Raw genomic sequence first — 27,330 nt, 5'->3', positions numbered from 1 at the left:
GGCGCAAATATCCTTAAAGTTTCCTTTAAGGATATCGCATAATATCAGGGGATGTATATCTTGATATGACACATAGCAATCTTCACCCCGAATAGCGTTTTCGCTTTGAGGGGGAAAGTGGCCAAAATAGAAGGGGAGCCGTTATCAAGGTACCCTTCCTCCGTTACTATTCAACTATCTAGATGGCGCCATCGTCGACGCCATGTTCATTCCTTTATCTGTAGCGATCTCGCACGGTGATTTTTCCGGTTGCTCTCTCGTTATTTTGGATTATTTTGGATTTATCATGCAATCCCCAGCCTTTTCTGCATCTGCAAAGTTGAGTATTTGACCTTTACATTGTATAAATTTTTAGCTCTTGCCTCACAGTGAAATTCAGTCAGTTTAAGTTAACTTAGTGGAAGAGCTGTTGCCTGAACCGGAGGCGTCATGGGCGCTGTTATTTAGTTAGCCAGAACGACTTTCCCAGTATAAATAGCATAAATAAAGGTGGCTATTTAGTCTTCACTGCTAGGAGTTAATTACATTATGCTGATAGTATTTGTAATAGCTTCGGCGATTTAGGTAACCGAACCTTGCTTACGCTAGGCTACCTAGCCTAGGCGTTTCAATTTACTTTCATGCATGATATAATTGACATTCCTAGTGTTATTAATTTTAAATGAAGCTTTTTAGGCAATTAATACATGTGAGATATATCCATTGCATATAAAATTTCCTTTTCTAAGTTAGTATACGAGAGAGTTTCGGTGATTTAGGAAGTAGATTCGCGCTGCCACTGGGCTACTAGCTTAGCGGCTTTAGTATACTTTCATATGTGTTCCTCGGTTACCCTCGTGTATCATTTTATCTATTCAGGCGTAGATAGATATCTCCTAGAATTATTATATAAAGCAATACTCGTCTCCAGTGGAGACCTAAGGGTAATCCTTCCTTCCCTCTGAGTGTAGCCTTAGGCGACAACCCTAGTCGGTTGTGGCTCGAGTTGTCATTCAAGCAGGACTAGGCTAGGGTTTTTCAGTCCCTTTCCTTAGCCGCACATGGCAGGTTTTGGGTTTCGGTCAGAATCTCAGAGTAGATAGTCTTGTGCTGGCAGCTGGCCGGCAGGGGGAATAGTCATTCCCCTGTCGGATTACGCTGCCGGCATAGGAGACTAGACCTCCCTAGACCACACCTGAAAGGGTTATGTGATATTGCCACCTTCTCCCTGTGGTCTAGTAGACTAGTCCTGTGCTTGTAGACCCTAGGCTGAAGAATAGACATTCTTTTGTTGTCTAAGATGCCACCTGCAGTGGAACTCTGTTTCTCTCTTGTTTATGGGTGGCGGCAAGATTGCTGCCGGCCCCTTAACTGTATTGGCAGACCCTAGGCTGGAGAATAGATACTCTCCTACTGCCTAGGATGACGCCGATACTGAGACAGAGTTTCTTTAGGGTGTTGTAGGACAGGCAACCCTGCCGGCTCCTTCCACACCTCATACAGGACCCTTTTCCCTCCCCCCTCTGTCCTTTAGTGATGGCCTAGCCATCACAACCCTTCGGCCGTCGTCCTACAATTTCACCGCTTGCCGGCAGGTTGTAGGACCGGCTCGGGCTTCTGCTTGTAGTGGCCTAGTCACTCAGCTTTCCCTTATGGACGCAAGGCTTCGAGCTGTGCCGGCTGCCGGCAGAGGATCCCTTTACTGTAGAGTGTTCTTCAGTCCTCCCTTGGACTGACATTCACAAACCTATGGCCGGCAGAGACCGGCAATGGTTGTGGATGGGTGGAAGCCTGAACAATATATTCTCCCCTTCCATTTGAACCCTCATTCTGGAGGAAGGCAGTAAGCAGAGCTCTTACATCATCCTTCACTCCTTGCTTTCTCTCTCTCTCTATCGGCTAGTGCCGCCAGGTACTAACCTAACCGGCAGCTGCCGGCCACTACCCTAGCCGGCAAGATGCTGACTGGACTTGTGCTCCAGAAGCCAACAAGCCGCCGCCACAACTGACTTGGCCGGCAAAAGCCGGCCGAGTTCAGACTGCCGGCCACTACCCTGACCGACAAGACGGCGGTTGGACTAGTGTTCCGACAGCCGGCAATCCGTCGGCAACCATCCCAGCCGGCAATGCGCCGGCTGAACTGTGCCCCAGGTGCTAGCCTTGCTGGCAACATGCCGGCTAGAACTACACTATATGACTATACAGCAGCCAGTATATTTGCAGTATAGATCATACTGCAAACAGAAAACTATGGTATAAAGTATATAGTAGTTAAATTTCCAACATACTCTGTGTGTCCATGTGCAGTCTATTGTTGAGACCATACTATATAAGGAAAGGAAATTTCTTTCCTTACACTGATAGATGATCAGTTACAAATGACCCTCATTATTAAACTTTTGGGAAGTCAGTGTTAAGTTACACTTATCTATCCTTACAGGGTAGAAGTCTTCCAATGGGCCTCCTGAATAGGATAACCCTAGGCTTTAATTTTGAGAGAGGTCACAGCAATTGGCTGGACAGGAAACACATGTATGTGTTTTTCCTAATTCATTTCTAGCTTGCCTATCCTAAGCTATATGCAATAAAATGCAAAAATATTATTGATAATATTTATATAGTTTATCAAGTGAGATGAACTACCATATACTCATTTTCTTTTCCTCTCTTTACAGGAGGACCACCCTAAGTGCCGCCGAGTCTTCTGCAACGTCAAGAGCAAGGACTTCTGTGGCCACGAGGAGTGCAGGGCCCACTCCCTCTGTTCCATCACCAAGGGAACACTCAAGTATTGGGACCCCCAGGTATGTAATGTATGCAAAGCCTTGGTTACTGAGGCCTTTGATGACCCCAAGACAACGGAGTCAAGGGATGCAGCACGGAGTAAACTGCATAGATGGGTCCGTGGCTTCCAGAAGAACGCCACGGGGCCTTACCTTCCGAATGAGCGGATGCGGGCCTATCTGTTCCCTAAGGCGTCTGCGGATGCCCTCATACCACAGCCTCACCCTGAGATCCCTTGCGTCCAGATTTCCGTAGATACGGATGTCTCGGATGTGATGAAGGACATCCATCTAGATGAGAGGATGTCAGAAGTGTCAGAAGACACTGAGAAGGACCTTCTTGCGGAAGGTCAGGAAGAGGAGTCTACCTTGGCTCCTGAAACTGAGGAGGATGAAGTCGAATCGGTGCCCGTTTTGTCGGTTCCAGCCCCAGAACCAGTGCCCTCTATATCCTCTGCTCCTCCATCTGATGAAATGAGGAAGACCCTGTCTACCCTCATGACCCTGTCTACCCTCATGTCAATGATGGAGAGATTTCAGAAGCAGAGTGAAGAAAGGGAAGCTGCACTGAGGAAGGAGATACATCATCTCGCAGCGTCCTGCGGGTCTCACAAGAGACTCAACGTGAAGGGTCTTCCTTCATGTTCAGATATAAACCCGTGGAGGCATGCACAGTACATGCCGATCACAAACGGGAAGATATTTATTTCAGAGAAGCTGGGAGCCGTCCTCATAGAAGATGTCGACTTCTGGCCCAGCTTTGAGTCTTATCCAGACTGCTTCGTCCATCTGAAGGCAGAACCTGTGTCTAAAGAGGAGACACAGCAGAAAGAGGTCATAGTTCTTGACTATGGAAAAGCTCAGGCTTTAATGGCTAGCAGTTTGAAAGACAGGGGCTTCACTAACTCTAAAGTGCCAGCCCTGAGTAAGAAACACCCTTCCTTTCTTGCTCCAGCTACACTGGCCTTTCCCTTTGTGGAAAAGGGGTTCAAGGCAGTGATGAAGGCAGTAGAAGCTGGGAAACCTTGTCCTACACTTGAGGAGTGTAGACCCTTATCCCTAACTCTGCCTACAGACCACAAGGACTGGAAGGAAATACATTTTACCTTCTCAGTTGGGAAGTTGGAGGCGGATATTGATGGACGCCAGTTCAGTGAAAACCTCCCTAAGTTGTCTGATTTTCTCTTGCGCAGAGAGCAAGAAACAAAGGAAAGGCTTGCCGCATCTCTGTCCCTCCAGACTACCTTGGAGGCAATGGCAAGTGACCATAGAACCCCAGACATGTTTATGGTCGTGGCCAAGTCATACTTGGCAATGCTGGTCAAGGACCTATATGGTTTTGTTAGGGCCAGAAGGGCATGTAGGGAGTTCGTGATCGCTTCAGCTGCAGTGAAGCACGAACCCAGGAAGTTAATATCTTCCAATATCTGGGGTAAAGACCTCTTCCCGAGCGAAGTGGTCAAGGAAATAGTCGACAAGGCGGCCACGGAGAACAGGAATCTTCTCCAAAAGTAGGGTATGTCGTCTAAGAGGAAGATTTCCCCGGATGAGGGTCCCTAACCGAAAAGGAAGACAAGGAGGCCAAGGCTGCCCTGTCGCCCCGCCAGACAACAACAACTTCCGATGACCGCGGTGCCCCAGATGGTGGCACAACCCCAACCCACCTACCAAATGGTATCCCAGCAGATGGTGACCCAGTCACCAGCCTTTACTCCCACCTATGAGAGGAAGACCACTACCATTCGCACTAAAGGGTGAGGGTCAAATAGAGGTTCCTCTAGACACCCCTCAAGAGGAAGAGGGGGTAGGGGAGGGCGCGGTCAAGAAGGCAAGTCCTCCGGTCAACCGAAGATGCTTACGGTTGGAGGAAAGTCCATTCATTTTGGGATCGCATAACCTTCGATCCCTGGGCCCACAGCCTAATCAGGAACGGACTAGGTTGGAGCTGGAAGACAGCTCCACCATAATTTCCTCAATTCTTTCAATACTCCATCCCCGTCCTGGAAGAATATACCCGAGAACTCTTGAGCAAACGGGTGTTAAGGAGGGCAAAGTCCATCAAATTCCAAGGAAGGCTGTTTTGTGTTCCCAAGAATAACTCAGAGTCATTCTGGACTTGTCGCCACTCAAAAAGTTCATAGTAAACTACAAGTTCAGGATGTTGACCCTTCAACGCATAAGGACCCTGCTGCCAAAACGGGCGTACACAGTCTCCATAGACATGGCAGATGCCTATTGGCATATCCCAATCAATCGCCAACTCTCCTCTTACCTAGGATTCAGGCTACAGAAGAAGAAATACGTCTTTAGAGCCATGCCCTTTGGACTAAACATAGCCCCAAGGATCTTTACAAAGCTTGCAGATGCAGTCGTTCAACAACTACGCCTAGAAGGTGTCCAGGTGGTAGCCTACCTGGAAGATTGGCTGGTGTGAGCAGCATACGAGACAGAATGCATGCAAGCATCCAAGAAAGTGATCCAGTTCCTTGAACATCTGGGATTCAAGATCAACGTCAAAAAGTCTCGACTATCTCCAGCTCAGGAGTTTCAATGGCTTGGAATACATTGGAACTTACAGTCACACCGCCTCTTCATTCCACTAAAGAAGAGGAGAGACATAGCAGGATCTGTCGAGAGACTACTGAAATCCAACAGGATATCAAGACGCCAACAGGAGAGAGAGACGGGCTCCCTTCAGTTTGCATCAGCGACAGACCCGGTGCTAAGAGCACAGTTAAAGGATGCATCAGGAGTCTGGAGAAGATACGCACCAAACGTTTGAAGAGATCTAAGAAGACCGATACCGACTCGACTACGATCACTTATCAAGCCATGGTCGAAGGCCAAGAACCTGAAGAGGTCGGTGCCTGTGCAACCACCTCTACCTTCAGTCATCATCCACACGGACGCATCAAAGGAAGGATGGGGATGTCACTCTCACCAATGGAAAGTCCAAGGGACTTGGTCCTCTCTATTCAAGACCTTCCACATCAACATTTTGGAGGCCATGGCAGTCTTTCTCACGCTAAAGAAATTGTCCCCTCGCCATTCAGTCCACATAAGACTGATTCTGGACAGCGAGGTGATAGTGAGATGTTTGAATCGTCAAGGTTCGAGATCACCCCCAAATCAACCAAGTGATGTTGGCCATCTTCCACTTGGCAGAAAAGAAGAGATGGCACTTATCAGCAGTTCACCTTCAAGGGTTCCGCAATGTGACGGCGGACGCTCTATCCAGGCTCACGCCGATAGAGTCAGAATGGTCCCTAGTCGTAGGATCATTCTCCTTCATCTTACGTCAAGTACCAGAACTGCAGATCGACCTCTTCGTGACGAGCGACAACAAGAAGCTACCTCGTTATGTGGCCCCATACGAGGCTCCTCTAGCAGAAGCAGTGGACGCCATGTCCCTCGACTGGAACAGATGGACTGGGATTTACCTGTTCCCTCCAACCAACCTTCTGTTGAAGGTCCTCAACAAGCTGAGATCCTTTCAGGGAACTGCAGCCATAGTGGCTCCCAAGTGGCCGATGAGCAATTGGTTCCCTTCACCATTGGAACTGAAGCTGAGGCTGATCCCTCTCCCGGACCCAGTTCTGACTCAACAAGTACAGAAGTTGACTGTCTTCGCTTCATCACAGAAAACCCAAAACCTTCATCTCATGATTTTTTCTCCTTAGCAGGTAAGAAAAGGTTTGGGATCTTGAAAGACAGTATAGACTTCTTAGAAGAATATAAGTCTAAATCTACCAGAAGGCAATATGAGTCGTCTTGGAAGAAATGGGTTGCTTTTGTCAAGGAAAAAAGACCAAAAGAGATCTCAACAGATTTCTGTTTATCCTTCTTTATTCGCCTTCATGGACAAAGTTTGGCAGCCAACATGATAACGTGTAAATCAGCCTCGACTAGACCTTTGCTTTACGCCTTCCAAGTAGACTTATCCATCGGAATCTTTAACAAGATCCCTCAACAGTAAACAATGAGGACAGTTCTCTGAAAGATCTGACTCAAAAAGTTATATTCTTGTTTGCTATAGCCTCGGGGGCCAGAGTTAGTGAAATAGTGGCCCTTTCTCGTGATGAGGGCCATATTCAGTTCACAGAAGCGGGAGAACTGAATCTCTTTCCTGACCCAACGTTTCTCGGCAAGAACGAACTACCTACCAAAAGATGGGGTCCCTGGAGAATCTGCCCTCTGAAGGAAGATGCCTCGCTGTGTCCAGTAGTGTCTAAAGGTCTATCTTCGTAGAACTTCAGACTTCAGAGGAGGACAGCATTTTAAAGTAGAAACATCGGGCTCAAACTTATCCCTAAAACAGCTAAGGGCGAAGATCACCTACTTCATTCGCAGAGCGGATCTTGACAGTACACCCGCAGGTCACGATCCTAGAAAGATTGCTTCGTCATTAAACTTCTTCCAATACATGGATTTCGAGCGTCTTCACTCGTATACTGGATGGAAGTCATCCAGAGTGTTTTTTAAACACTACACGAAGAGAGTGCAAGAGTTGAAAAGGTATGAGTGGCAGCAGGTAGTGTTCTAAAACCTGTTGCTTAGCGCTGCGAGGAACAGTGAATTGATTGGGACTGTCATGTATAGGGTGTACGTGTTGACACCTTATAGTGCAACATGTAAAGTGAAGTGTCACCCTAAGGATTGTTCCAGTTATTAAAGGTGAAGAAACATAGAGTTAACACTTGTGCCATGTGTTCTTTACACAGTGTGAAAAGACAGTCATTCACAGAAACGCATGTTAGAAAATTTATTAAATTTTCAGTTTGGTGGCATTAACTACTGTTTCCTTTCAGACGTAACAAGTATTTCTGGTCTCATCTCCATTTTTATGTTTCTTGTTATTCACTAGCATTTTTAGTGTTACTATATAATGTATGTTGAATTACTATTTATTGATTACCAATAAATAATTGATTGGTACTGTATTTGCATCTTATCTCGTCCCAAATTTAAATAAATAAAGATTTGTGTGAGCATTATTTATTTATCTGCTTATATTCTGCATATTGACATGAGAACAATTGAAATATCTTTGTTCTTACATGTATACAACCTTTTTCTGCCTATGCATACTTTGTTCCTACACAGATACAAACTTGTCTGTTGTTGCATACAGCTAAGCCTGTATGTCTTGGATGCTATGTTGGCTTTTGTAAACCTTTGTTCGTATTGAAAATACAAACTTCTGCAGGTTTTGTATACAGTGAGACCTGTATGCTTTTGTTGCTAGGTTTGTTCATATGGGATATGCAAACCTCGAGACTTTTCCTGAGTCTGGTATGACTCTTCCCTGTAGGGGGCTGGAAGCACTAACATAGTTCATGATTAGAAGTAATGACGTTTAACGGTAACGTCATATGTCTCTAAGGTCTGAGCGACCAAGAAAATATTGTATTGAGGTTGAGGCCTATTTGGAAATCCACAGATACATTAGTGCTCTGATAACCTTCCATCAGGAGGACATGGTCTGATCCCAAAAAAACGGATTTTGAGCGAAGCGAAAACGCTATTCGGGGTGAAGATTGCTATGTGTCATATCAAGATATACATCCCCTGATATTATGCGATATCCTTAAAGGAACTTTAAGGATATTCACGCCAGGAGTTAGAATTCTGGAGACCTTAAGGGAAATTCTCTGGGAATATCTCTGTAGTCAAATATTCCCTAGGAAGCTACTTAAAGGAACCTTCCATCAGGACGACATAGCTATCTCACCCAAAAATAGATTTTTCGCCTCGCTCAAAATCCGTTTATAGTAATCTTGCACAGACACGAAAATTTACCACAAACTCTTCCATATCACTCTCTCTACCTTTGCTTTGGTTCTACTGTTATGACAAATTAACATTACTAACATAAGTTTTTTCTTTCTGGTTGCCTTTGTGTTGTCCAGTGCCTTATTAAGACCTACAGATACCCTCCATCCCTATGAAGATGGACCAGGAATTAGGCTGAGAGGTTCTGGCACCAGCGTAAAAAAAACTGCCCATTTGACTTGATAAACTCGACATGTAGAGCATCACATGGCTTAGGCTAACTAGATGAAAAGCCTTCTTACCTTGAGACCCTCCAGACAGGCTCCAAGCATGTGGAGCCCCTGATGAAGACAATGAAAGTGAGGCTGTTTGAGTAGATCTGGTCTCTCTAGCAATCTGACAGGAGGCTTCACTAGGACCTTAAAAAGGTCTGGGAACCAGTCCTTTCGAGGCCAGAAGGGAGCGATGAGGGCCAAGGAAAGAAAACTGGTTTCCCTTGCCTTGATAAAACGCCCAGATCAGAGAGAGGGAGGAGGTGTACACCTGAAGACATCCTCATCTCGTAAGTGGGCATCTGTCCTCATGTACTGGGGATACTTGAACGAAGGGAAGACGACCTAGTAACTAAATTTCATTTCTATGACATGGAATAAGAATTGAAAAACAATACAAGACTGAAAAATTATTTGAAAAAAAGCCTCCCACTGATTGGGCACCCCTATATCAATACAAAAACACAAGTACCTGGTTTTCATTTTCTAGGACACCCACACACCCAAAAAAAGATATAAAACATAAGTCATATTTGAAAATACAGTCCCATTAGGTTTATGATGCAAATTTCTTAGCAATTAACACCAAGAAAGAGCATTTTCTGTAGAGGTCAAAGTATTCAAACAAAGTTCCCAGCTTGTGACATAAGAAAGTTCCAAGCTTGTTGCCGTCTGCTGCCCTGGATGGGGACACTGCCGTCTGCTGCCCTGGAAAGGGACAGTGCCGTCTGCTGCCCTGGAGGGGGACAGTGCCGTCTGCTGCCCTGGAGTGGGACAGTGCCGTCTGCTGCCCTGAAGGGGGACACTGCCATCTGCCTCTTCTTGTAGAGTGGCACTACCTGTACAGGAACTGTTGAGAGCCACTACCACCAGCTAGACTGATGTTTAGCATTGTCGTCTGATGGCCTGGAGAGTGGAACTAAATGCTGCTGAGGAGAGAGGGGAACTGCCTCAGCTGTAGCTACTGGAACCATTTCTGGCCTACTGGCTTTGGCCGGGTTACCCAAGAACTGCTCCCCTAGTCCACTGGCTGCAGTCTCTGGCAGACTAAAGGGGTTAGTTGCCGAACAGGTGAGGAAGCAAAAGGTCCACCACAAGCAGGAGACTCCCAGAAGCCTGGTACAGGTGGGAGTAATGGTGAGAACCCTGGAAGGGGCTGGAGACCTCCAATCACTGGTTCTGCTCCAGTTACAGGGATGGCCAGACCATTCACGTTTGGCAAAGTCGGGGACGTAGGAGCGCTGTTGGTCACTGTGGTTGACCCCAGTAGCAATGTGGCACGTTGGGGACGGCTTAATGCTCCTCAGCGCCCCTCGGGGAATTCTACCATTTCTCTTTGTGTAGAGAAACGTTGAAGAGTGGTCGGCATTCGGACAATAGGCAGTTTGCGTGCTACGTATGGCCACAGTCCGCAAACCACTACAGAGTGACACAAGGAACCTTGAAGTGTGTGACATAAGAAAGTTCAAAGCTTGTGATGTAAGAAACCTTGGAGCATGTGACATAAGAAAGCTTCAAGCTTAAAGGAGAACCACGCTACATTGTGGTTCATTGTCTACAAAAGGAGTCGGAAGGGTTTGGACATTGACAACTTCCTCTCAGCACCTAGATGGAGAAGCTCCAACAACGCCTCGTTTGACAGGGGACCAGCCATACTCAACGATGGCCAGACTTGTAAAATATCAGAAAAAGAGCAGCCACCCCACGAGGGGAGGGCAGAACTGCTTCTCCAGGGGAAACAGTTCTGTCCCTCGAACCCCAAAATTAACCTGATGTTAAATGGTCTATGCTTCTGCTTGACCGTTCCCCAGGAGACTGATCGAGCAGGAGATTTGGGAAGAGATTGGAGGGGGGGGGGGTGGCAATGAAGAAGCCCGAAGTTTCTTCGACTTCGAGCAGGACCCTGAAGACAAAGAATCTCTCTTCAACTTCCTGCACCTCCGTCCAAAGCACTCCCACTGGGAGGCAGACCATCCCCAACACTCAGGGCAGGAGTTGCCCTACGCAAGCTGTATATTGAGATATTTAAAGTGTGACCGTCCATGTAAAAGTTATTCAGAGTCTTTTGTAGTAAAAACTATTGTAACCAAGACTTTCCCAATATCAACTCGCCAAGGTATAGGGACACAACAGCGTAAGCTTAATACTAGGTACACAAGGGAGCATGGTTTACCTGCTGAGGTCATCTTATGCAGAGAACCAAGGATGCTGTTTTCTCCATGAGAGAGGACAATGAAGAAAAGAATAAGAGCCAGTCAAACCTCTTCATTCACACCGACTAAAAACGGATACTGTCCTCAACCTTCTGATACTTGTCCAATAAGGAGCTTGAGGTTTTATACCTGTCATTGTGCAGCCACCACAGGGTCGATAGAAAATGTATCGAGCCTCCTGTGGGTCACTTCTTGCAGCCATTGAGCTGTGAAAGTGTTCTGATGTTTCCACACCCCAGCCTGAAGAACCTGTTATTGAGAATTTCCTCTTGAATGCCAGCCTGACATCATGAGCTCCGGGGCAACATGAAGGAAGAGGGTTTGGATTCAGTTCATGGTCTATGGCCTTGCAAATCCAAGTTGAGATGGTATACTTGGCGACCCTCCTCTTGGTCCTTCCTGAGCTGATGAAGAGTGCAGGCACACGGGGACAGCATGCGGCTGTTCTCTTAAGGTACAACCTCAAACTCCTCACTAAGAGTTAGAGATGATCAGGGTCATCTGTTACAGAACAAGACTCGAAATCCGGGAGGAGTCGAATCGAGGATATGCTACTCCCAAGTTCTGAGTCTTAGCAACAAACTCAGGTACGAAGCTGAATGTTACCTCTCCCCATCCCCTTGAATGAGCGATGTCGAATGAGAGACCATTAAGTTCACCGACTCGCTTGACTGAAGCCAAAGCAAGTAGGTGGCAATCTGTTGCCTAGAGTAATGGTTCTTGAGCGGCCTGAGAACTCGAACCACATTCCATGGGGGCAGGTTTCACTTCAGACTGAGGACAGGTAAGTTCATAACTCTGTATGAGTAAGTTAAGTTCTAGCAATGAAGAAATGTCCATTCCCTTCAATCTAAAGGCGAGGCTTAAGGCTGAGTGATAGCCTCTTACCGCTGAGACTGAGACAGGCGCATTTTCTTCATGCAAATACACGAGGAACTTCACTATTGCTGGGATGGTGGCATCGACAGGAGAGATACCCCTTCCAAGGCACAAACCACAGAAGACTTTCCACTTTGCCTGGTAGACTGTTGCTGATGACTTTCGCAGGTATCCAGATATCCTGCTAGCAACTTATTGCGAAAATCCTCTCGAGAGAGAATATGCTGGATAGTCTCCAGGTGTGAATTCGTAGCAAAGCTATGGTTTCATGGAATAGGCTGGCATGTGGTTGTTTGGGTAGATCGTGTTGTGGAGAGATGTCTCGTGTAGATTCCGTCAGGAGTTACAGAACGTCTGGAGACCATTCTGCGTGGTGCCATAGTGGAGCTATGAGGGTCATTGAAAGGTTGACCGATGTTCTGGCCTTGTTGAGTACCCTCTTCATCAGACAAAACGGGGGAAAGGCGTAAATATCGATGTTGTCCCACCGTTGTTGGAGAGCTTCTTGCCAGAGAGCCTTGGGGTCCAGGACTGGGGAGCAGTATAACAGGAACAGGAAGTTCAGGGCCGTTGCGAAGAGATCCACCATCAGAGAACCCCACAAAGTTAGGACTTTGTTGGCTACTAGATGATCCAAAGACCACTCGATACTCACTATCTGAGAAGCTCTGCTCAGGTTGCAAAAAAGTACCTCCTTGTTTGTTGATGTCAGCCACTACTGTGGTGTTGTCGCTCATTACCACCACTAAGTGGCCCGCTAGGAACTGTAGGAACTGTTAAAGGGCCAGAAAAACAGCCTTCATCTTTAACAGATTTATGTGGAGGTGCTCTTCTGACTCTGACCAGAGGCCTGAGGTTGTGTGGTGCAGCATGTCGCCCCCCCCCCCCCCCCGACCTTTTTTTTTTTTTTTGAAGCGTCTGAGGACACCATGAAATCTGAGGGAAGACGAGAAGATCCAGTCTAACACCCACCATTCAAGGTCCGTCTGTTCTGCTGATCCCATGGGGATCCGGACATCCGGGGAATCGAGAGCCTGATTCCACAGGGAATTGAACTGCCACTGCAGGGATTTCATCCTGATGCAACTGTTAGGAACTGGAGGTGCCAGCGATGAAAAATGACATGAGGAGACGTAGCCAAGTCTGGGCTGGAAGCTCTTATCGTCTTAGAAAGGGTCTTGCGACCTTTCTCAGCCTTGATATTCTCTCGTCTGATGGGAAGGCTTTGTGGAGATTGGTGTCTATCATCATGCCTTGGTATACCAGTCTCTGTGTAGGAAGCAGGAAGGACTTCTTCATGTTTACCATGATCCCCAGATCTTGGCAAAATCTCAGAACTTTGTCTCAATGTTGAAGAAGGGTTAACACAGAGTCTGTTAGGATTTGACAGTTGTCCATATAACGAAGGAGAGGGATGCCAATCCTGTGTGCCCAAGATGACACTAGGGCAAACTCTCTAGTGAAGACTTGAGGTGCTGTGGAAAGACTGAAGCATAGCATCTTTAACTAGCTATTTCCTGTTGTCTAGGCTGAATCTTCAGTATTTCCTTGCAGACGGAGGGATTGATTCAAAGTTTTTAGGCATCCTGACATCTAAGGTCATTGACGCCAATATCATTTAGTTTATATATATAAAAAAATAAAAGAATATTCAATTAAAACCATAAAAGTTTTATGTCATTATAAAAGTTAAATAGTCTTCAGAAGACCTGCTTCTGAAATAAATCTAAAAATGCCACTTGCATAGTAGGACACATCATGTCCAAAAATCTTGGCAAGAATGAACAAGTACGCATCCTTTAGGTCCAGTGTACATATGAAGTCCTGTAGTATTACTGTTAGTCTGACCGTGTTTGATGTCTCCATGCTGAATGTAGTTTGTTTCACAAACTTGTCTAGAGCTGAGAGGTTGATGACTGGTCTCTAGCCTTCAGAAGACTTTTTCACAAGAAAGAGTCGACTAAAGATGCCTGGAGACTCGTCGAGGAATTCCTGGAGAACGCCCTTCTTCAACAGGGTCTGGACTTCTGCCCGGAGGGTTGGCCCCTTTGCTTACCCCCATCACAAAGGGGTCTATTGACATCGGATTCCTGGTCAGGGTAGGGAGAGATGTTATGAACAGGATGCAATACCACAAACAAATCATGGAGATTGTACAGGGTTCAGCCCAGAGTTGCTTCCACCTGTCCAAGCAACTTTGTAAGCATCCCCCTACTGGTGGACAAGCAGGGGAAGTGCCTATCCTACCACTTGCGGCTGCCCCCTTTAGGATATTTTCCTTCCCTGGAGGACTTTGGGCCTTTACTGTCCTTGGGAGGAAAGGGCTTCTTGGACACCGTTGTCTTCGCTGCTGTTTTGTTTGTCATGGTCTTAGGTGTACGGGGGTGCTGAATAGCTAGTGGTTTATAGGGCATGGATTTCAAAGCCCAATGGAGAAGGGAGTCCAGATGGGACTTCGTCCATCTCTTAGCAATTCCTGAACCTGGCGATCTCGGCATTTGGGACTTGCCGGTGGAATCTCTCAGATACCGCATCCTGACGTTTCCCAATGGTATTTGCCCATAAGTTTGAAACCTGATGGGCGAGAAACTCGATCGAGTGGGTGCCTGAGAGCAGGAAAGTCTCCATTGCTTTCCTGGTACATTTCTTTGAGAAATCCTCAGTTCTTACCAGGATTTCCAAGGTCCCTAACCAAACATCAAGCCACAAAGTAGCCTGCATGGGGAGAAGAAGAGTTGGACAAGACACGTCTAAGATCTCAGAATACCTCCTCTGCTGCAGACAGGATGTGGGAAAAGCTTGGTGGTAGAGCTGGAACGTTGGGAGGAGGAGAGCTCACAGAGCTGTAAGGTGATCGTAGCCCTGGCACCCTTCAGGCCCTGAGACCAAGGCAAGGTTGCACTGGTCTCTGAGGGCTTCTAGGTGCATAAGACACGGTATAAGACCTGTCTTTGCTCTCTCTTATGGTATCTCTGGGTTGGTAAACCCATTGAGAACCCGGAGGAGAGTCAGAACCTGACAGAATGCATGTTCCAACTCTTTCTGCTCTCCTTCCGACGTTGGACTTGGACTTGCAGCAAAGTCTCCTTTTCCCACCCCCAAGAGCTCTTCTCCGGGTGGGTCGCGCACATCCCTCGAGTGACAGGCTTCACCTGTAGGCTTAGAGGTTCTTGAAGAGGACTTAGGAAGAGTCTTGGAGTCCTTCGGTTCCTTTCGTGGAAGGAGGTAGGGCTCAAGCATCGAAAGCCGGATTGTCATGTCCCTCCTGACTTCCATCGGTGGTGGAGAACTCTCCGTGCGAGGGGAAACTTCCTCCAAAGGTGGACGAGAGGAAGCCCCTCCCTGGCATTACTCCTTCGGCAGAGGTGAGGTAGGAGAGTGTCCAGTGAAAGATGCAGGAACAGACATTGATAGCCTAACAGGAGTCAGCTTTACCCTAGGGGAAGTAACCACGTCGAAGACCTTCTTCCTCTTCAGGGGAGAACTGTGGTTCCTTACAGTAGGTCTGCTGTAGCTGTAAAATGCTCCGAAGAGCTGGCAGACAGAGCAAGCTTGAAGGCTTGCATCACTGCACTGACCATAGCCCTGAACCAGGGCTGCTGACTGACTAACGCACTGTCAGACAAATCCCCTTGAAGCCCTGAAGGGAAAGGGACCGACAGTTCCCTGAGAGGAGTCACTGCTGTTGATGGATCCACCTTCGAGGAAGGCAGCTTCGGGATCCTGAACCCTTCTGTGGGGACCCCTCCTCCTTTCCACGGCGGTCGCGCTGTAATGCGTTTGCGGATAGGGGTATGATGCGATGGTGAGCTGTCTACTCGATGTCTCTTAAAACCTAGAGGCTGTAGAACCTGCTTTTGGCCATGGCGCAAGTGGGACAGTGAGCGCTAGCGCATTGGGGAGCACTGGTGGGCCAGAGAGCCCACAGGGGAGCAATAGCGCGTAGTACGACGCCACGCAGGAGGATGCTGGTGTGCAGTTTCCGGTAAATTTGCAGGAAAGCGCTGGCGTGCAGGTGAGCACTGGCAAGCTGGAGTGCCAATGAGCCAGAGGATGCTGGTGAGCTGGAGAGAGTTTTGGCACATGAGAGCGCTGTAGTTGTCAGCAACAGCAGATTCTAGAGGGTCAGGGGCGTCGACAGCGGCCACAGAAGACGCCTCTGACACCACAACATCGACAAGAATTAGTGGATCTACCTCCGAAATCAACGACGGCTGCCCACTCGCATTGCGGAGGATAAATTGCAGCAAGGAGTCCTTGTAGGGCGCACCCGGCAGCCGCAAGGACGACCACACCTGTAACACAGAAACCATAGACAAGGCCTTACCCGGGGGGAGAGGTGGGGCCACTTCACTAGGGGAAGCAACACCATCTCTCAAGGACAAGGGTTGGCAAAAATTAAAGTCTACACTACTGCTCGACGGTCTCTCAGAAGAGGCCGAACAAGCAGGAGCTTCGGAGGAAGGTCGGGAGGCAAAAAAGAGATCTTGTGTTTTTTTCCCTTCACACAAAGGAACCTTCGAAAGAGAAATATCCCGCTATGACTTCTTCCGCCCTCGCCAAAATCTTTCCCACTGGGAGGCAGACCACTCCCGACTCTCATTACACTTATTACCACGATCACACCGTTGACCTCTGCAGGTAGGAGAAAGGGTGTGGCGGTCAATGCCCATGGCCAACATGAAGGTCCAGCAGGGTTGGCCTTGAAGTCCAGGGAAAGTACGCATGGTCGCACAAGTCAACACAAACACACACTATTAAAGAGAAAGCATAAACAAAAAGCACTAATGGCAGTCCAAAATATAACTTGGTGAGGATGAAAAACGGCAACAACCGTTTACCATCCGAGCTAAAAGATAAGGAACTTAAATCACCGATGGGCGAGAGGGAGCAAACCCCCTACGCCCGCTAACTAGCGGAATGGGTAGTTAAACCTCACTAAATTTTAATGGCTCGTCATTTCAGCTTCACTGAAAGTAATACCCCTATTGAATGGCGTAGGTTCGTATTCCAGTTACGGCACACAAAAAGAATAATTCAAAGCTATCACCCAATGGCAAGTCAAAAAGGCAATGGACCAGGAGAGCAGCAATGTCCGGTCTTCGCCGACCCAAAAGCAAAGTAGATCCTCTGCCCAGTGTGTGAGTGAACGGGATAGCCGGCTACCCACTAACTGGCGGTTTAGGTAGTTATCCCTCACTAAAAGTCTTATGGCTCATCTTCCAGCCTCGCCAAAAGTAACATCCCCATAAACAGCAAAGGTATAGAGTGACAGAAAAAATATTTCTTTAAAGTTACATAAAAAAAATATTGCTTTTAATCCTGCAGTTTTCTATTTTTCATATGCAAACACCGATAACTAACTTGACCAGAAATTAAACCCAAATGAATGCACTTAGTACACTTAACATTAAGGTGAGCTATGAGTCCAAACAAATTGGATTTCCAAAAACAAACCATGACAGCCTCTAGACATGATTACTGCTCTGTACCACAAATACAATCAATATGCTGTAAACTTAATTAACATCAGATATTCAATTTTGTAAACTCACATTAATACTGAAACCTGTAGAATTTATTCTTAAATAAATTGGGTTATGGACATTACCCAGCCCTGGGACTTTGAATATTATTCAGCAAAATATCTTAGAATATCACAAATTTTTAGTAATTTGTATTTTTCCTAACATACTTACCGAGAAACACTTTCTTAGGAGTTACCTGGAACCTCCTCTCAAACGACCAGAGTTTTGTGTAGTTTACCCTACTCCCAATTTCTATAGTGGTAGGCCTAGCGGGGGAAAAGTGTTTCTTGGTAAGTATGTCAGGAAAAATACAAATTACTGAAAATTTGTGATTTGTTCCAACATAGAGACTTACCTCGAAACACTTTCTTAAGAGACTTACACTTTAGGAGGTGGGAGTGCCTCCCAGACATAGACCCCAATGGAAAGTAGGATAAACTACACAAGGGACTCATTAAGTGTGTAAATAACACTTACCCTTCAAAATATTCCTTATTGTGCTTGATGAATCTTGACGATTCTTGAGACTCTGACTACTGTGTAAAAGATCCGAGGACGACTGATAGTACGAGAAAAAGGGGGAAGAAGGAGAGACCAAAAGATAATCATACTTGTGTCTAGAGCATTTGTAATTCGCGATTGAACCTGGGGCTTAAGCCGTCAAACCGGTTGGAGCGCTGAGATGACTGGCCCGATCGAAAACCCATCCAAAGACTTCCTCGTACAGTCCTTGAGGTAGTGAGCGGTGAATGTCGACTGATTAGACCAAGTTCCTGCTCGAAGAACCTGAGCTACCGGCATGTTCTTTTCAAAAGCTAGAGAAGTGCTTAGGCCTTTAACATCATGAGCCCTGGGCTTCCCTGGTACTGCAAGCCCATCACTTGAATAAGCCTGAATTATTACCTGTTTGAGCCAAAAAGAAACAGTATTCTTGGAGATGGTCTTTTTAGTTTTACCCGAGGATACGAAGAGGTTCTTAATAGCCGGACGGAGATTCGCCGTTCTTTTAAGATACTTCCTAATCACCCTGACAGGGCACAATTTCAAGTATTCCTGATTACCTGAGTTCGGAATTGCTGGGACAGTAAAACTTTCAAACCTAGGATCCCAAACGGAAGGATTCTGGGTCTTGGCGACGAACGAGGGGACAAACTTAAAGGAGATCTCTTTCCACCCTCTAGAATGCTCTACTTCATATGACAACCCATGTAGCTCACCCACTCTCTTAGCTGAGGCAAACACTAACAGGAAGACAGCTTTGAGCGTGAGATTCTTGTCCACGATATCTTTTAAGGGTTCGAAGGGTGGTTTACGAAGCATATCTAGCACCCTAGCCAGGTCCCAACTCAGGACTCTAGGGGAAGATGGAGGACATGACTGCTCGAAGCTCTTGATGAACATGGAAATGTGTCTGGAAGAACCCAAATCTATGCCCTTCAAGAGAAAGACTTGACCAAGGACGACTCGAACTCCTTTAACCGCTGGGACTGACATGGCCATCTTATCCCTGAGATGAACTAGGAAATCTGCTATATCGGGAACTGATGCTTCTAGGGGTTCTATCTTCTTAGACTTGCACCACTTAACGAACATTGTCCATTTAGATTGGTAGACAGCCGTAGAAGATTTTCTCAAGTAAAGGGACATCCTCTTAGCTGTCTTAGTCGAATACCCTTGTCTTTTCAGGAGGCACTGGATAACCTTCAGGCGTGAAGACGAAGGGATTGAGGGTTTTCGTGAAACCTCTGAAAGTGTGGCTGCCTCAAAAGGTCCGGTCTGTCAGGAAGAGGCCACGGAGGGAGAATGGCGAGACTTTTTAGGTCTGCGAACCACTCTCTCTCCGGCCACCAAGGCACGACCAAAGTCATCTTTAGGGTGATTGCCGTCCTCACTCTGTTGAGAACTTGTCTTATCAGGGCGAAGGGAGGAAAGGCATAAACGTCGAGACCGTCCCACCTGTGCTGAAAGGCGTCCTCCATTGCTGCTTTCGGGTCTGGGATATGAGAACAGAATACGGGGAGTTGCGCATTCAACCTTGTTGCAAAAAGATCCATTACCGGGGATCCCCACATCTGAATGATGTAGCTTGCTACTTGTGGGTGAAGGGTCCACTCTGTCCCCACTACTTGTCCCACTCTGCTGAGGCCGTCTGCCAGGACGTTCTTCTTACCCGGGATGAATCTTGCTGACAGGTTGACTTCCTCCTCTTCCGCCCACTTCAGGACTTGTAGGGCGAGATCGCACAACTCCTTCGACTTCAGTCCTCCTTCCTTCTTTACATACGCCACCACAGTTGCGTTGTCCGACATCAGGGCCACTGCGTTCCCTTTCAGGTCTTTCGTGAAGTGTTTGCAGGCTTCTTGGACCGCTCTCATCTCCAGGACATTGATATGTTGGGACTTTTCTTCTTCCGTCCATTTTCCCCTCGCTGTCTTCTCTCGAAGATGAGCACCCCATCCTTCCTTCGATGCATCCGTAAAAAGAAGGAGTTCCGGAGGTTCGGGGGACAATGGCATCCATTTTTTAGTGTGTGTCCGATCCTGCCACCACTCTAGAGCTTGCTTGGTTTCCTGCAGAACTGGCACAATCTTGTCTGGGGAACTTCTCTGGTTCCAATTCTCCTTTAGGTTCCATTGAATTATTCTTAGGTTCTGCCTTCCGTGTGGAACAAGCTTCTCTATGGACACCAGATGTCCTACCAACCTCTGCCAATCCTTCGCTCTTCTGGGATGTCCTAGTAGGAAGGGAAGGAGAACTTGGTCCAGGTTGTTCAGCCTGTCTATTGATGGAAAATCCTTGACCTGTAATGAATCCAGAACTATCCCCAAGTAAGTCATATTGTTGGTTGGGGTCAACTGAGATTTTTCCATGTTGACTGTGATGCCCAGATTTTTGCATAGTTGCAGAAGGTCTGTGCCATGTTGCTTCAAGACTTCCTTTGAGGAAGAAAGGAGTAACCAGTCGTCCAGGTATCGAATTAGACAAATCCCCCGTTCGTGGGCCCATACGGAGACCGTCATAAACATCCTCGTGAATACCTGGGGCGCCGTGAAAAGTCCGAAGCACAGGGCCTTGAATTGCAAAATCTGGGCTCCCCACTTCACCCGGAGAAACTTCCTGCTTGCTGGATGAATAGGAAACTGGAAATAGGCGTCCTTTAGGGCTATGGAAATCATAAAGTCTCCCTCCCTCAAGGATGCCATGACTGTTCTTGGGGTGTCCATTTTGAAGGAAGTCTTCCGAATATACTTAATGAGGGCTGACAGGTCTATTACTGGTCTCCACCCTCCTGTCGCTTTTTCCACCAAGAACAGGCGACTGTAGAATCCTGGACCCGGAGAATTCACTGTCTCCAAGGCTCCTTTCTGCAACATCGTGGAGACTTCTTCGTCCAATGCCGCCCTTTTCAACGGGTCCTTTGGAACCAACCAGTCCGCCTGACTTGCTGGAATCAGCGGAGGCAGGTCCTCCAGAAATGGAATCCTGTAACCCTCCTTCACTACAGTTACTGTCCACGGATCTGCTCCGTGGAGCTTCCATGCTTGCCAAGAGAGTCTGAGGCATCCCCCTACCTGAGGCTTGGGCAGGGGAGGGGGGCCTCTCACCTTATCTCCTACGGAATGACCGGCCAGCCGGCCTCTTCTGGAAGATGAGTAAGCACTCCTGTAGGTTGGAGGAGTTGAAGCAGATCCCCTTCGGGAGGGATTCACTGATTGGGACCATTGTCCTGAGGAAGGTTCACGCCTTCCTTGCGTTGGGGCAGATCTCGAAGACGTAGGCGCTTCTGCTACAGGTCTCCTAAAGACAGGTCGTCTCGCCGACTGTGGCTTATGCACGGCGAGTTCCCTCTTTTTAGTCAACTTCTCCGCAAGCTCTTCTGCCTTCTTTGTGGGGATAAGATGTTCCTCCCATACAGAGATGTTCCGCAGGGCTCTAACTTCCCTGCCGGGGATTTTCACTGACAGATTCTTAACCATTGCATCTCTTCTCCTCAGTACCCAGTTCACGGAGAGAGCCAAGGACTGGAACGTCAGAAATTTCAGGGCACGGCTACCTGATCCCAACAACTCGTTCAACGCCTCACGTTTGGCCGGCTCCATCGAGTCTGTTGGAATCTGAGTGCCCACTAAGGTGGTGGCCCACCAATCCAACCACGAAGCGACGTTGACCAGGTCCTTCGACATCTCCTCCATCATCACGTACTCGGACTGGGAGAAGAAGGTGGGAGCCGATGACGCCCTTTCGTCGGAGAAGCCCTGGCATAAGATGTCCAGAACCTCCCCCATCTTGCTTGCCCCATGCGGTCTTCCTTCCAAAGCATAATACTTGCTTTGGGACTTAAGTCCCTGCAAGAGTTTAGCCGCACTATAGCCTTTACCTGAGTCACCATTTCGGGCTATGACCTTATCGATGTGCGTTCGGCCTACCCCCACGTCTCTGGCCTCCGGAAGGACTAAAGAGGACTTCTTCTGTGCGGGTGCTGCCAAAAACTTGTTCAACCCGGAGGTCCAAACTTCCTCTTCTTGTGGGATGGGCTCCACTAAATTATTGTAGCCCCTGATCAAGAAGATCACCCTCCTATATGCGGAGTCCTCCGTCGGCAGCGTAGTCTCGTCGTCCGCTTCCTCCGTCCTACGCTGGGGAGAGGAGTGATCACGGGCACCTCCGTTTGGACGGGACCCTCGGTTCTTCCCATCCTTGTCGACGGAAGGCTCCGTCCTCTTCAAAGGCCTCGACGAAGGGACGGGCTCCTCCGTGAAATTGTTCGACGGAGGAGCACGCACTCATCTCTCATCTCGATAGGGAGACCTGTCGAGGCTGCCCGTCCTAGGAGACGACTCCCTCTGCTGGGCGGATTGAGTGGCACTAGGACGGGACTTATGCCTACAAGACGAGGCCCTCCACTCATCGGCTGACGCCATGTCGAGGTTACTGGAGGCCCTTCTAGGAGGACTGTCTCCTGCTCGCTTGGCTATCAAGCTTGAGGTCTTTGTAAGGTCCCTCAGCTTGTTGTCGGGTACAAACACCCATGTTCCCTGAGGAGAACTAGGTCTCCTGCTCTTACTTGGAGGCGAACGAGATCTTCCTCTCCTATCCCTAGATCCTGTGGGTGATCTCGAAGGGGAGCTCCTCCTCACGGATCGATCTCTCTTCCTCCTACGTCTCCTCCGACGTTCTTCACCCGACGAGCCCGATGAATCTTGCACCGACGAGTCTGACTTGCACGTGAACCTCGACTGCGTACCGGATGGCGGCTTCTTGGATCTACGTTGTACTCCGGACGTAGAAGGTTGCAAAAACCTCTCCGGAACTGCTGAAACAGGCGGTATCAACGACGACGGACGAGCCATGAAAGGGAAGGACTCCCTCAGGTCCTCCTCCATATCCAACGGAGACCTCAACGGAGTCCTTGGCACACCCCATGCCAGCGGATCTTTTTGGGGGGAATCCTCTCTACCGACGGCACCTTCCGCAGCCGAAGCACCTGAAACATCCACCCAAGAATCTGGCGACGAAAAAGGCACATTATTATTCCACATGGGGTCCTCCGCCAAGACACGCTCCCCACGTACGAGAGCAACGTCCCTCGGACCCCCACTACACACACTTACAGGCGCCTGATCCGCCATGAAAACAGAAGCATCACCCGCAACATCAATCCCCTGGGAAAGAGGCACCAACTTTTTCCCTTTCACCGACTTACCTCGTCCCCTACTCTGGGTAGGGGAAGAAGAAGGAACTCTACCTGATCCCTCGCCCGCAGAAGTCGCAGGGGAAGACAAACTTGTTTTCCTTGGAGACCGCTTCGTAGCCTTCGTTTTCTTGGTCCCAAATTTGACCCATTGGACCTCACTCCATCCAGCACATTCCGGACACGTGTCCGAAGGCGAACACACTTTACCTCTACACGAGGAACACAAAGAATGGGGATCCTCATCGGTCTTCGACAAAAAAGCCCCACACGATTTCCCGGCTCTAAGCCCAGGACAACGGCGAGCATGCTCCATAGCACACAATCACAAAGTCCACTAGACACAAGCACGAAAGAAAGAAAAGCACTAAACACCAATAAAAGCACAAGGAATGAAGGTAAAAGCACACAGCAATAGCACTAATCGCACGGAAAGATACTAAAGACCATGTGGTAACCACGTGGTGATGAACACAAAGGGGGTCGCACTGAGAACTGAGGAGCAGCGTGTGATAACACGACGCGACCAGAAAACTTACAAAAGAGGTGCAACCTGGGAAGCAGCTGGCCTACCTTGGTTTGCCCTCAGGGCACGTTTTCCCCCGCTAGGCCTACCACTATAGAAAATGGGAGTAGGGTAAACTATACAAAACTCTGGTCGTTTGAGAGGAGGTTCCAGGTAACTCCAAAGAAAGTGTTTCGAGGTAAGTCTCTGTGTTGGAACAAATTAACTTTATTCTTGTGAAACCTGAATACAGTACTGTACTAAGAATGCTGTAAAACGATTTGACGAGAAACTCTCTCTCCAGAGGGACCAATGCAGATTGAAATATTTGAGAAGAGCAATTGTGGAAATGAACGTGAAACCAAATATTTAATATTTTAATGAAGATTCTCCTCTCAAGGACAATTCAATGAAACTTATATAACCTAAACTAATCACTAAGACAGTAAAAGAGATTACATCAACCAAATCACAAAATCTTTAAAAATAATGATACTTCTCTACCTTATTACTATACTTATATTCAACAAACAAACAAAAAGATATCTCCATACAATAGTACTTCTAAATAACTGCATCACTTCATATTCCAATACAAGTAGACTGGCTTTTGATTCTTCCTTCCTGCTAACATTCATAACTTCACTACAGTACAATAAGCAGGTAGAATCATCCAGTATTACTTTAAAAAAGAGACAACGTCACCAACATTGTTTCAAAAGGCTTGATGCTGTATATCATTCTCTAAGCTTTATTTAGGCTGTGACCAAGCCAATCAACTACTGGAGCTGAAACTAAATCAGCGGATATTTCCAAGTTCAAACTTAGTACAAATGTTTTTTCTGTTGACAATGTTTCATTTCCTGGTTTTTATAATGCTTATTTATTAAACATTGTTATCTATCTTAAAATAATCTCCTTTTTCTCTCATATAGTTTATTCTTTACATTCCTATTTCTTCACTGCACCAGACTGTCAACTTTTTGGTCCCTTGGGCTAGTGGCAATTTGCTTTTGCACCTTGGCTTCTAATAGTAATAATTATGCTCATATGACAAATTTGGAAATAATTTGTATTTTTCCCAACTATACAAACCTGGAGCTCATTACAGCAGAGATGCATTTTGGCAACAGCTGGAACTAGCTGTGAAACTTTTAGCTACTTAGCGAAGGGAGAGCAAGAGTTGGACTAACCACTCTGCTCACACCACCACTTGTAACTGAAAGTCACTTTGCAATTGCGGCAGAACTTCCTGGGGGAAGGTGATAGTGGGACCAGTATGTGTTAAGAGCTCCAGGATTGTATACATAGGGAAAATGCAAATTTTTTCCAAATTTGTCATTTATTACTGCACTACATAAAAACTCTAATGATATTTACAATGGAGACTCACCGTTAGGTAGGTGTAAGTCCAAAAAACTAACTGGCTAGTGCTTGACCTGGGGGCTACTCTGTGCTTCGCATGAGCTGTTTGGAGGCACCATGTCACCTCGTAGAATCTGAGAGCTAACGGCCTGGGCAATCGTGCGAAGGGGTAAGAACTCTCATATCTATAATCTTTGCTGTTTTTTCTCCTTTATTCCAGATCACAATATCAGACTTTATAGCACCTCCTTCTATGATGATTCTTTAGGAAACCCTCAGAGCAAAATGCTTCACCACAGTCCGTGCACATGAATGGTTTTTTTTCCATGTGATTTCTTAAACGTTTATCGAGTCTCTGTTTTAAATTATATGTTTTGCCACATTCATGACACTGGAATAGATCTCTCATGTGATTTCTTATGTTTAGTGAGATAGTTTTTCAAAGTAAAGAATTCGCTACAGACATCACACTTGTATGGCTTCTCTCCCGTGTGAATTCTTAAATGTCTAGTGAGATGTGATTGTCTAATAAATGTTTTGCCACAGACATCGTAATTGTATGGCCTCTCTCCCGTGTGAATTCTTAAATGTCTATGAGATTTGATTGTCTAATAAATGTTTTGCCACAGACATCGCAATTGTATGGCTTCTTTCCCGTGTGAATTCTTAAATGTCTAGTGAGATATTGTTTGCAAGTAAATGTTTTGCTACAGACATCGCACTTGTATGGCTTCTCTCCCGTGTGAATTCTTAAATGTAGAGTGAGACTTTGTTTCTGGGTAAATGTTTTGCTACAGACATTGCACTTGTATGGCTTCTCTCCCGTGCGAAGTCTTAAATGTATAGTGAGCTTTGATTTTGTAATAAATGTTTTGCTACAGACATTACATTTGTATGGCCTCTCTCCTGTGTGAGTTCTTAAATGTTCAGTGAGATTTGATTTTCTAATAAATGTTTTGCTACAGACATTGCACTTGTATGACTTCTCTCCCGTGTGAATTCTTAAATGTACTGTAAGAGATAATTTATTAAAAAACGTTTTCCCACATTCACTGCATGTGCATCGCTTTCTAGCTAGAGCATTGGAGTTAACATTACCAGAGATACTTTTTTTTTTTCTGCTTCTCATCTATTTGATTCACCTCTTGATTCAAAACATCTTTCTGTAATAATTCTTTTCCACTGATCACACATGAAAGTCTTTCCTTTTCTTTTCCTTTATCCTCTTCTTTAACTGTTCTTAAATAAGTGTCTACACTTTCCTCATTATCGACATCCCCTTTCCAATTTCCTGAACCGTTTTCACTCACTGATGCATCGTACTCGTAGGAATTTTTCAAGTTGCTTTCGCTAGAATCAAATATTTCTGGCTCTACTTTGACTTCCATTTTTGGGTCCAAGAAAAGAGCGCCATCATTAAAGAGAGCAACACTGCCAGACGTATCATTATTTCCTGGATCGATTGCAGGTGAAAATAGATCTTAAATTTTACTTTTCATTGAAAATTCAAAAGGTGCTTCACAATTCATCATCCTCTCCCTATCACAAGATGACAAACTCCTTAATATTATTTTCAATAGACTTCAAAGAGGAAATTAACACTAAACTTCCTATTCTCAGACATCATACTGAACAACAAAAACTTCCAACATGACCCTTTCTTTTCCCGTCTTACGTTTTTTGCATATAACCTCAGTAGCTTATAAGCTTTAGCGGCAAGAGGTGGATGATTCCTTCCTTTGAGATGAAAAGTCTGAAATAATAGAAAACTACAATCAGTTGGAGAAGATCAAAACTCAATAAAAATAATGGAGTTTTCTAAAACTAAAATAAATTCATAAAAGTTATGTAATTTGTATTTTTCCTAAACATACAAACCACAGACTTTGATCTGTGTTCTATCTGTTCTTGTTACACATTTCAGGCATCTAAAAATCTCATATCCTTTGTAGATTCTATAATCCACAGCATCTCCCGTGACATTATTGGTTTTATTCTTTAAATAGTTTTCCCCTTGCTCTTCAAAAAGACAAAGACATTTCATCCAATGTCTTATTTCCTTTACTGTACTTCCTCTCCAGTCACCATCAAAATTGTCTTGCTAATACTGCTATGCACCTCAGAGCCTTCCTCCAGAATTATGAACAGCAAAAGGCTTTTTAGGGCTCAGGCCATGTCGTCCTGATGGAAGGTTCCTTTAAGTAGCTTCCTAGGGTATATTTGACTACAGTGATATTCCCAGAGAATTTACCTTCAGGTCTCCAGAATTCTAACTCATGGCGCAAATATCCTTAAAGTTTCCTTTAAGGATATCGCATAATATCAGGGGATGTATATCTTGA

The 27,330-nt window shown here is 46.4% G+C and overlaps 1 protein-coding gene across 1 annotated transcript in view; it reads right to left on the bottom strand.

Moving 5' to 3' along the window:
* Window positions 1-26,584, bottom strand: part of LOC137637745 (zinc finger protein 585A-like) — a 29,862-nt gene extending 3,278 nt beyond the window's left edge. Inside the window, 4 exon segments of the mRNA XM_068369887.1 lie at window positions 18,330-19,202; window positions 19,989-20,550; window positions 25,379-25,583; window positions 25,586-26,584. Coding sequence (XP_068225988.1) covers window positions 18,330-19,202; window positions 19,989-20,550; window positions 25,379-25,583; window positions 25,586-26,117 — 2,172 coding nt within the window. The 5' untranslated portion in view covers window positions 26,118-26,584.
* Between the last annotated feature and the right edge of the window lie 746 nt (window positions 26,585-27,330).

Source organism: Palaemon carinicauda, unplaced genomic scaffold (genome assembly GCF_036898095.1).
Source record: "Palaemon carinicauda isolate YSFRI2023 unplaced genomic scaffold, ASM3689809v2 scaffold96, whole genome shotgun sequence".
Lineage (NCBI taxonomy): Eukaryota > Metazoa > Arthropoda > Malacostraca > Decapoda > Palaemonidae > Palaemon > Palaemon carinicauda.
This window is presented reverse-complemented; position numbering and strand designations above follow the sequence as displayed.